Source organism: Panthera leo, chromosome C1 (genome assembly GCF_018350215.1).
Source record: "Panthera leo isolate Ple1 chromosome C1, P.leo_Ple1_pat1.1, whole genome shotgun sequence".
NCBI classification, from domain to species: domain Eukaryota; kingdom Metazoa; phylum Chordata; class Mammalia; order Carnivora; family Felidae; genus Panthera; species Panthera leo.
The window spans coordinates 64053624-64065485 of record NC_056686.1 but is presented as its reverse complement, the minus strand read 5'-3'; the positions used below and the strand labels follow the sequence as shown (position 1 = coordinate 64065485).

General features: G+C 39.3%; 1 protein-coding gene across 1 annotated transcript in view; it reads right to left on the bottom strand.

Annotated features, from left to right (window-relative positions):
• Positions 1 to 6746: 6746 nt before the first annotated feature.
• ST6GALNAC5 (ST6 N-acetylgalactosaminide alpha-2,6-sialyltransferase 5) overlaps positions 6747 to 11862 on the bottom strand; it is a 171666-nt gene continuing 166550 nt past the window's right edge. The window contains exon 5 of the mRNA XM_042952261.1: positions 6747 to 7390. Coding sequence (XP_042808195.1) covers positions 7159 to 7390 — 232 coding nt within the window. The 3' untranslated portion in view covers positions 6747 to 7158. The remainder of the gene's footprint in view (positions 7391 to 11862) is intronic.

Sequence of the window (11862 nt, the reverse complement as noted above, 5' to 3'; positions counted from 1 at the left end):
CCACAAGAGAGACAAAATTTTGAAAATTTTAAGAATAAAATATAAGGAAATAATTATCGATCAGGAACAGGGCAAGATTTATTAAAGAGGGTAGAAGAAGCTCTAATCACATACAAAGATAGGAAACATGACTACATTGAAATTTAAAACTTCTGTTCATTGAAAGTTACCATAGAGAAAAAGAAAAGATAGGCTACAAACTGGAAGAGGATATTTGCAAACATATCATCAACAAAAAATACTATCCAGAATATATTAAGAATTCTTTAAGAGAAAAAAGGAAAAGTGAACTAACCCACCAGGAAACTGGATAAAAATGGATAGGCATTTTACAGATGAGAGAACACTAATGGAAGAGAAAACATGCTAAACATAAGGAGAAAACAGGGGAATACAAGTCAAGATCACAATGAGACACAATTTACATGCACCAGAAGGGCAACATTTCACAGTCTGAGAATTTCAAGTGTTAGCAAAAATGTGGACAACTACTGTTAGGAGTATGAAGTGTCCAACCACTTTGGATATCGCCAACCAATCTGGCGATATCGTGCACGTATGAACAATTTTACTCTACAGCTCAGCAATTTTATTCCTAGGTATACACGCTATATAAAAATTCTTACACACATGTACTAAAAAAACTTTCCAGGAATGTTCATAAAAACATTGTACATATTAGCAAAAACTGAAAACCCAAATGTTCACTGAAAGAATGAATAAAAATAAGTTCTGGAATATTCACACACTGGCATTATACAATCATGAAAATAAACTAGAGTTATATGCAAAGAAAATGGATACATCTTGGGAAGAAAAAGCAAGTTTTGTAACACTAGATACAATGTTAAGAGTCTTACAATGTTTGTTAATAGGTAAAACTAAATAACATTATTTATTGGTATATCTGTATATAGTGAAACTAGAAAGTAAGAGAATGGTAAATTGAAAATCCAAGAAAATAGAAGGAACACTCAGGCGGGCTTCAAGGATAGTGGTGATATTCTCCTTATGTCTGCGTCATAATTTGAATATTTATCACTTATTTAACATGTGTCAAATATTACATACACTGTGAATACAGTGAAATAGATTATTTCAATATTCTAATAGAAATTGCTATATATAGGGTTAAATTTCTGCTAGGAAGTACATGGTGACTGAAGGCAGAGAGACTCTAGAGACAGACCCTGTGGCTTCCAACCTGACTTTCCCACTGATTAGCTGCATGACCTTGGGAAAGTTACTCATGTGCCCTGTGGCTCAGTTTTCACATCTGTTAAAGGGGAATGATGAAAGAACCCATTTATTAGGGTTATTGTGAGGATTAATTGCAGTGTTACATGTAAAGCACTTAGGGGATGCCTAGGACATGGCAAAACACGTGTTGACTCTCATCTTCATTGCCTTAGGGCAAGACACACAACTTCTCTTACTCTCAGTTTATTTATCTGCACAATGGGATAATAAGACTTTGTGAAATTATATATATATATATAGCGCATGACATTGTGCAGGCCACCCTGTAGATATTCAGTAGCTAAAATATGACTTCTAAAATTTTGATTCAATCTCATGGATTTCCTATGTTTGGTTTTAAAATTAAAGAAATAGTCTCATGGTAAAGAATAAAGATGCTATGCTTGAGATGATTTATGTACATAGCAAGGACTTCTTTTACATGTAGTTAGACATGGCATTTACTAGATTTTCCCCAACATCCCAGTTGGGATTGTTTGAAACCCTGTTATAAACTGTCTTTCCTAATATTTTATGAAATAACCTTTTGTGATTACAATAAACATTTTGAAAATGTAGGAAGCTCTGTAATCCTGTCCGTTCAGAAGGAACAATTCTCTTCAGTTCCAGGTAGTGTCTTCTAGGTGTTTTTCTATGCTTTTAAAAATGAAACTGAGATCACACAGTTAAATAAATGTGTGGAAGGGTAGACAATGACAAAAAATGGATTCCATTATTTCACATGTTCAAGAAGGTAATGATTATGGTTCCTTGTGGAGGCACCCTTTGGCAGCCAACTCACCTTTACTGACTTGATTCCATCTTGCCCTCTTTTGTAACCAGGAGGTAACTGGACACCAGATGCTGGCCAGGTGGTGACTTAAGATGGCGACTGGGCTGCTCCCCCTGGGGCACCTTCTCTCAAGAGTTCTCTTCTCTCCTCACATTCTGGTAGGGATAAAAACATTTGGGATCTGCTTCATGGAAGCAAAAGGGTTTTTGGAGTTCTTTGTTTCATTTTGATTTTAAGATAAATGTATACTTAATTGTTATAGACTCTCAGAAATCACCAGTTGGATTCCCAGCAGCTTTAGGAAGCTGTCAAGTTTAACGCAGGCTGCAACTCATCTCATTTTAGCCTCCTTTTTGTAGTTGAACCAGAGAAGTTAGAGCCCAGGCTGCCTCTCCGCCTTTTTATGTATGATATAGCATTTGTCAATATTAAATTTAATGTGTGCTAAGAGCAGCTTGCTAACAGTGAGAACACAAAGCTTGCTGAACTTCACTTTGTCTGTGTGTTCAGTACAGCCAACATTAACAAACCTAATGAATTCAGCTACATTATCCTACCCAAATCTAGGTCAGTTCTGTTGATTAAAAATGTTACAGGTTTGAGGACTGACCCTGTAAAAACTCACTTAAAATTTAACTACTTCATCACTTTTTCTGTCTCCTATACTTCTCAAATGGAAGAATATATACCAATTACCAATCCAATGGGCCACCATTAAGAGGTCATCATCAACAACAGACATTTATTGAGCGCCTACTGGGTGCAAGGCACTGTACTAGGCAGGGGGCTACAAAGACAAAGGAAAAACAGTCCTTGCTCTCAAAGAGCTTACAATCTAAAGAGACTAACAGGACACATACATAAAGAGACAAGGACAATTCAAGGTAGCATATAATATTAGGGCACTGAGGAAAAACAAACACAATCACAGCCTTTTTTTGCTTTTCTATGGCGGCTCAATACCCTGAGTAGGTAGGGATGAGTGGGCTAGAATAGAGGGCTTCCTCCTGCTCGTTTTTTAAGCCTATAGACCCTCTCTCATCTCTTTCCACTCCAAAGTATTTTCTGGATGTCCTAGAACCTAGGTAGCAGATTCACTTTTCCCCCCAAGGCCTAAGTATTATAGTACTCTTTGAGGTGGCCTTCTGATAAGGTGACCCACTGTCCCAGTTTGCCTGGGACTTGTCCTAGTTTTAGCACAGAAAATCTGTCCTGAAACTCCTCCCCTCCCTACTTCCTCCAGCCTGGGGGAAACCAGGATGGTACTTCTGAAGTACCCAGTCCCATAGCCAGATGTAGTCGTCCCACCTGCGATGGTCATTGCCTGGCAGGGCCTACCCTGAATCTGGTCCCCAAGTAGGTCTCTAGTTTAAAAACCTACAAGGAATACCTTAACAGCCTCCAAAGACTGCTGGCTTAAGAGCCCAGTGTAAACAAAAGAAGACAATCAGGAGAGAATGACAGCAGAAAGATGGAACTGAGGTTCAAGAGAGAAGCAGGGAGGATGGAAGGAATCACTGGATCGGGTATGACATATGACATATGTTAGAAGATCACCTCCTAACACTGTAAAGAGCATAGAGATCTCAACGTAAATCTATTTAATACTCTGAATCTTCACTCCAGTGGAATTCAGAGTATATTTCCAAAATGAGGTCACTCCTACATAAGGGCAAATATTTGTGTGGGTGTTAAACAGGTACCTATGTATTCAAATCACAGTGCATTAATCCTGACCGAATTCCAATGTGTTCCTTTCACTTGTACCTACCATTCATTTAGCTTCCAAGTCAATAATTTTAACTTTTGAGGTGAGTTCTTATTTCAGAATGAGGTTATATCCTTCAATTTTAATGTAATTAAAATAGATCGGTAATGGAGACTATTTCAGCAAACAAAGGTAATCTGTCTTGAGAGGCATTGTTTGGAATCTGATACACATACACATACCTGGCAGTAATTTAAGGATTCCAAGAGACCACACACAAATTTCTCTTTCAGGTGCAGTATTTTGTGTTTTGCTTGCATTTATTTTTTGAAGAAAAGCTCTCACTCTGAAGTCTTAGGACCTTGGAAGTTCCTGAATCGCTCTGGTTTTATGTCTAGCCCTTAGGTTAGCACATACCAGGGTTAGTGAAGCACAGGGACTTAGTTACCAAACACCCATTAACCATAATGGAAATCACACAGCAAAGTCCCCATGCAGCACACTGAATATTTACCTCCTAATGTTCTTTTAATGTACGCTTTCTTGGGTGAATATTTACTGTAGAATATTAAATGTAAGATTCCTCTTTTTATGGGCCATTTGAAGTGATTGATTTTGTTTGTGAATTCCTGTATCTTTGCCCATAATGGCTATCTATTGTAATGGCCTCTGCCAAATGTTCTTGCGTTGAGATAACAGACGCCATGGATCGGCCAGCTGTGGCTTTGTATTATTGTGGTCTTAAAAGCTAGGAGGTAGCTGATGACACAGTTGGGAAAGAAGAAAAAGGTGTGTAACATAACGAGTCTGACTAAGGCTTCCAACACAAATGGATATTGAAATCACTGAGGTCTGTAAACATGGTTCTGTAGTCATCTTTTATATCAGAGCTGATGTTTAATGGTGCTGAATGGTGTTGAGACCCATAGTCACTAAACGACACTGGCAAGATAAGAATTCAATTGCCCACAGTCAGGACCATCAGCACAATCTATCAGAGTTCTAGGCATTTTCTTTAAATGCTATAATAAAAACCACTGCCCATGTGATAATTCTTGTACTTATTTATACCATATTTTTAAAAATATAAATCCACATACATATCTTAGCTACGTTTAGATTTAAGCTATGGCCCCAGTGAAGCCAGGAATTTCAGAATTTGGTTGCTTTTCACTCTTTTGAGTATTTGGGAGGAAGAAGTTGCAAAAAAGATGGGAGTTGTCAGATGGTCTTTAAAAAACAAACAAACAAAAAAAAAACCCCAAAAAACAAATCCTAAAACCTAAAGATAACACAGGCATTTGAGATATTATTAGAGTAGGTAATACAGCTATATCTTCACATGTCCCAAGTATGCCTTTCCAAATTTCCATAAAAATAAAACTTGTTAAAGGAGCCCACTTACATCTGAACAACATAATGTCTTCAAGCGATGGTAAAGGTGGCCTATAAATCAATCATGAAATTCATGCTCTTTTTCATACGTTCACAAAGTATCGTGTGTTTAGAGTCCATGCTGCAGAAGGCTGTGCTGGAATAAAATTCTACAGTCTCTTTAAAAGCGATGAGAAAACTTAAAGAACAAATACATTTCAATTGTACTGGCTTTTAACAACTCAAGCTAGACCACAATTAATACCAACTTTGTTTCTGCTGTATAAATATCTGGACTATGTCTGCATCTCAAGCACAGCACTCCATATAATTAATAGTACTAGTTAGTGCAAGGGAATGGAATCTTAACAGTAATTAAGGAAAGGGAAAGGAAGTGGCAATGTGAGAAACCTTCTTTAATCACAGGTCAGGTCATGTTCTGTAAAACACTGTCAGTCCATACATAATACTTGCTGGTGCCTTCAAATCTAACATCGGAAAAGCTAACGCCTTCTAAGTCATGTGTAAAGAAAACACTGGTATATTTTTTTAAAAAGACTATTTTTGAAGAATATCACCAGCTTAAACGAAGATCTTTCCTAGTAATTGATATCTTGGCCCTGAATAAAATAAGTCCTTCATACTCCTCCAGACCAGGGAATGGCTGTGAATATAATGTATGTATGACTTGCAATGAGTGAATCTGAAGAGTTCACAGGATAAATGAGTCGTATGCTAAGGAATCTCCTTGTATTATCTTCTCACTGATTCAAAGACAGTTCCTTGTTCCTGGAGCCAGGGACCATCACAGTTCTCTGTCTTTCTCAGTTTTTTCCTTTTTTCCTTTTTTTTTTTTTTGTGGTGCAAGAAACACCAGAAAAGCAGGGGGGCAGTTTGTAGCCAATGGGGACCAGGAAGGAAGTTATGTTTTTAACCACAGAGGGAGATAGATAGCAGGGGAATGAAAAGATCCCCTATAATCAGGCTTTTGCTACTGCAGAAGCCCCATCATTCCAAGTGCAAAGTCCTTAAATGCGTCAACGAGAGGCTCACAGAATGTTACATTTGGAAGGAAAAGTATGCGGTTGTCTGGTACAGGGACATCATTGTCAGACAAGAAAACGAGGGTTTTACGTCAGGTAACCTACATCAACCATTACTAAAGACAACTATCTTTAAGTTTCTTTTGTTAGTATTGTTTTGTTGTAATAACACAGTTTTTGGTTTTCAATTTTGTCATTTAGAACATTTCCTTATGTTAGAAAATGTCATGGCTATTCTTGAAGCCTAAGGGTTCAAAAAATACAATGCAACATTTCCAAGCCAATGGCATGCTAACAGTGAGCATCGTGAACACAGTCACTCGCCAACCCTATTCTAGGTGTTTTCCAACCATCATTCAGGATAAAAGAGTTAAGAAGGATAAATTACCACATAATCATAATCTATAAAAATACTGGCCTAGAGTGCACTAAAAAACTCTCAGTAAATAAATATTGGGCATTTGTTTTATGAAAGTCAGTGGAGATGTGCTCTTCAGAAATCATGTCCATACTTTCAGGCTGCTTTTTTTTTTTTTTTTTTTTTTTAAACAAATCACACACACAGAGCCCAACAGATGACAAAGATTATAGATCAGGTTAGGATACAACTTGATAGAAAAATGTCTTTTGATGTGGTATTTCTATAAAGGAATACAACTAACATTGTTGAGTTGCTTGTGTTTCAGTTTTGAAGGCAATACTTAAGAGATCCAGAATGATTTTTAGCCATGGCAGCATCATTGAAATGAGTGGTTAGCTCCTAAGGTAACCCCTTTTGAAAGGGATGATACTCATTAGGACATATTAATTCTGGAATTTCTCCTTACAAACCAACTGCATTGCTTGGTAGTCATGCCTCACAGGCATCTGTACATGTTGCTTCTGGAGGAGTTTCCTGCTCGCAGTTTTGTCCCTCTTCTGTGTCTAGTGGCTCAGAAAGTTCAGTGGCCTGGTGTCTGATACAGTACGTACTTGAGATTTCGGTTTGGCACGCTCATTCCTCAGAACACAGGTTTATTCTCAGGATGATTTATAGCAAGTGATTCTGGTTTCCAGTTTGGTTGAAAGAAGTGAATGTTGAATGTCCGTGCCCAGTTCTTAAAGACGCGTTTCTCTGTGATAAAGCGGTGATGACTACCCTTCCGTCCTCGCTCGTGGGAGAGGTACATTGTACATTCATCAGGTCCAAAAGGTTCGTAATAGTGATAAGGTACTGAAGGGTGATTGGGGTCCCTGTAGGAGGAAAATGAGATAGCTGAACAGAGGGGAAAAAATTCCTTTGGCTGATTAAGCTGATAAGCACAACTCATATTTCCAAGTTAAATAAATTTCAATGAATAGTTTTTCTGAGATGTACACAGTAAGCAAGTGGAAAGGTTTTGGGGTTGTGAAATAAATGCGCTGACCGTCATTATCAAACAGAGAGAGTAAAAGTATACCATAGGACCTTCAGGTTTTGGGTATTAAAAAATTATTTTAATGTTTATTTATTTTTGAGAGAGGGAGAACACAAGCAGGGGAAGGCAGAGAGAGCAGGAGACACAGAATCTGAAGCAGGCTCCAGGCTCTGAGCTGTCAGCACAGAGCCCGACAGGGGGCTCAAACCCATTAACTGTGAGATCATGGCCTGAGCTGAAGTCAGATGCTTAACCGAGTGAGCCACCCAGGTACCTCCAGGTTTTGGGGATTTAGAAATTACGTATTACTAAAAGTTCCTACTTCTACTCTTGCCTGTAAAGTCTATATAGCATAAGCAGCTATTTACAAAACAAAAACACATCACATCACCTTCCCCATTCCACCCCTGCTAAATCCTCCAGAGGCTTCTAATTATCCTAAAAGCATGGCTTATAGGGTGTTAAGTGAGTTGGTTCTTCCCCAGAGTCTTCTCCTAACCCAGCTTTGCCCACTATGCTCCAGACATACTGGTCTTTCTGGTCGTCAAGTTGGTCAACCTCGACTTTGAGGCCTTTGAATTTGAGGGCAGTCACATGGTGGTCACGTGCTCCTACCAGTTCACTCCTTCTTACCATTGGGGATCTACTTAAATGTATCCCCTGCAGAGAGGCATTACCTGACACCTGCCCCTTTGCTCCCTTTCAGTGAGATTGACTGTAAGCATTAACCACTCTCCAGAATTGCTGTTGTTTATACTTGTTTATTGTCTGTTCATGATGGCAGGCCTTTGTCTTGTTCCTAGTAGGTGCTCAATAAATAACTTTTGAATTTCTGGTGTTGAAGGACATGTATATGGAGTTAGCAGCTAAACAGCAAACCTCTAAAGATAACTTCTCCTCCAACATGGAAAGTTGATGATCCTAGTTTGAAAGACAGCAAGCACGATGCCACAACTTTCCTCTTGTTTCTCTAGGTAGACTATGGACTCAAATCCAGAAATTCTAAATCCTTAATCCTTGCATTGAAAAAATGCCCAATATTTTTTCTGTGTCTCTATCCCTATTTCGCTCCAAATGAGAAACACTGGCTCATTTCTTCAAGGCAGTGGGCAAAGGATGAACATGTGGGGGTGGTTGGGTGCCCTGTTGTAGGTTACTAACACATCTAACCCCCAAAGAGCCCTGACCTCAGACTGGTTTCCATTCTAGTCTAGTCCACTCTACCTCTGCAGTCTTGAAGCCTAGATGATAAAATTAGTCAAGATATCCCAGCAGGGTAAACCTTTCTATCTTGAGCTACATTCACCAATTGGCTTTGTTGCAGAGCTTAGTGTTTCTCTTAAAAGGCCCAGGCAAACCACATTTCCATGCCTGGAGCCTTGGGGTCCCCACTCCAGTAACTCGGACTCTACTCTAACTTTGTTTCCCAGAGATGTTCATCCTGCTAGACACCTATTTGTTTTCTTCAGAGGAGATCAATACACAAATAGCTTCTAGAGTAGCAACTTTACTGAGGTCAGGGATCGAAGTCTTTTATCAAGAGGGGTGTCAAGTTCGTGGCTCTGACAACAATAAACCTTTTGAGCTGCCTCTCCTCTGAGGTTAAAGTTCTTCCAGGAAGTGAGATTTATTTTTGTCATGCAGTGTTTAAACGTTCCTCATCCTGGGTTGGATGCTATTCTGAATTAATGCTCCGCATCTCTATCATGCTCATCTCGAAGTATCTCTGCATTCTCTAGTGAAACATCAGGTCCAAGCCTGTTTCGTTAATATAGATTTCCCTTATAAACTTACTACAGAAGCCCCTTAAAATTTAGTAGAAAATATTTTCAGTCCAGAAAATACACTCTAAGAAGAATTCAAGTTGGAACTGACCACCACGAAGAAAAGAATAAACAACAAAACCCAGAAATTGGTCAGACAAATGTCCTCAGATTCACTCTGCCAAATTCACTCTGCCATGGCAAACTTTGGGTTAAGCCTTTATTCTGATATAAATCAAGTTTTAAACCTGATTTATCTACACTTTGAACATATTACTGGCATCAATCTGATTAAAGAAACAATTACGTTTCCAAAAATATCATGAGATTGAGTTGGCATCTAAAAATACAGAGAAATTGGAAACCAGCTAAAGGATGCTATATGGGGATCAATTTCCTTATTCAGGAAGACCATCTCTTTGAATGAAAACTTATCTGGCTCCATATTTATCACCGAAAGGGAGAATTAAGTTTACACATTTAGTTATTATGATTTCAAAAGCGTCCACATAAGTGAGGGTTGTTTCCACACTTTAGAAACTCTGTCCAAATGGCAGAGGAGTGCTTTGTGGGCCTTGAGAAGGCAGAGCCAAAGCGACTGCAGGAACAGCCCTCCCGATTGAAAGCCTGCCATCAGCAGCAATCCGCTGTGCCATTCAGGAAGCCCTTTGCAGTGGAAGGTCTTAATTCCTTAGGTCTTTTCTCAAACCTGACTTTCTAAAGGCTGCCATAGCCTTTTCTTCCTCCACCTGACCCAAATGAAAACAGCAATAAATATCAGCAGAATTTCCACACCGGGAGGCTCCCATTGTAAAAGGGAGGATTCTGGCACCCAAGTTCCTGTTTTGGGGATGAAGGTGTGGGGGCGGCAGGAAGCAGTGCTGAGAAAATCACAGAGCCAGTTCCCCACGTGGCTACAGCTTGTCAGCAGCGCTCCAAGGACCACCTCAGGAATAAATCCTGCAAAATCATGTGCAGAAGGATTTTTGTTTCTTTACAGAGGAAGCAGAGGGGAGGGGAAGTGAAAGAACTAACATTGAGTGCACACAGGGAGCTTTAAAGAAATATCATTGCCTGTGTTCCCCCTCCACAGGTTCTGGTTTAATTGATTTGGAGATGGTCCCAGGCATGGGAGTATTTTAAAAAGTGCCTTCAGTTTGAGTATCAAAATAAATAATTGTAGTACTGGATTATAAAACCCATAAAATAAAATAAATGTCCATGAGTCCATGATGATTTCAATAAATAACTGAATTTATAAATAAATGAGGAAGAAGAAACAGCATTTCCTTACAGAAAATTTCCAATTAATAAATCTAGAGAGAATGAGGGAATAGAGAAATCACCACTCGAACAACCCCATAATTGTTGCAGGCAAGGTGCTCAGATGAATGAAACATTAGTGGGGAAAAAAGATGAAGAGAAATAGGTTATTTGCATGAAGTATCTCCCCCAAGATATTTATTAATGACAAAGGGAAAGATAATAACTTCACAGTGAGTAAACCCAGCAGATGCCACCTCAGCCAAGTGATTAAGGTGAACATTGCCAGTAATAAGACATCTGATTCCTTCATGAAGATAGAAAAGAAAAAAAAAAAAGACCTTTGACATCATGTGCCTGTTGACATGGGACGCTGGGAAGGGCTTACTGCTCTCACTTACCCTCCCTGGGAATGGATACCCTCAATCCAATCATGAGAAAACATCACACAGATTCAAAGTGAGGGGCCTCCGACACTAATGCCCAGATTCTGTAAAGTCATGAAAGATAAGGAAAGGCTGAAAAACTGTCACAGATAAGGGGAGAGCGAGGAGACAGGATAACTAAACGCAAAGGGATCCTGGAGGAGATCAAGGGCATCAGCAGGAAAACTGGTGAGATCTGAACAAGGTTCAGGTAAGAGTTTTGTATGGGTGCTAATTTCTTAGTATTGATAATTATGCAAAATGTTAACATTAGGGGAAGCTGGGCGAAGGGTATGCAAGAATTCTCTGTGCTATGACTGCAACTTTTTTGGTACATTTAAAACTTCTTCAGAAAAAAAATTTAAAAAACGGTAACGTTAAAAAGTGCCTTAGGAGATTATAATATGCAGCTAGGTTGAAGGTGGGTGATTTAGTTAAGTACCTCCTAGGCTTTGGTGCTTCACTTACATTATCTCTTTCATTTCTTCATCAGGCAAGTAAGTAAGTATAAGGTAAGTATCACTGCTCCATTTGCTGAGTGAGCCTCTGGCACACAGGTGGTGTCCAGTGCCTGGCTTTAAGCACACAGCCTCACTCGTGGGCCATGCGAGAAGCTAGATATGACCATTTCAGCCCAAACCAGAGTGCACAGCACTTCACGTGATTTAATTCTCACAGCGCCCCTGGGAGAGAGGTACTGTTATTTCCCCCGTTTTACAGATGACAGAACTCATGCATAGAAAAACTGAAGACTTTCAGGGCTCAGATTTGGACCAAAGCTGTACTCCTAAGGGTGAAGCTCTGTATTTTGGAAAAACTTCTGCTCCTTCGGGTGGATGTCTGTACCAAGGGCACCC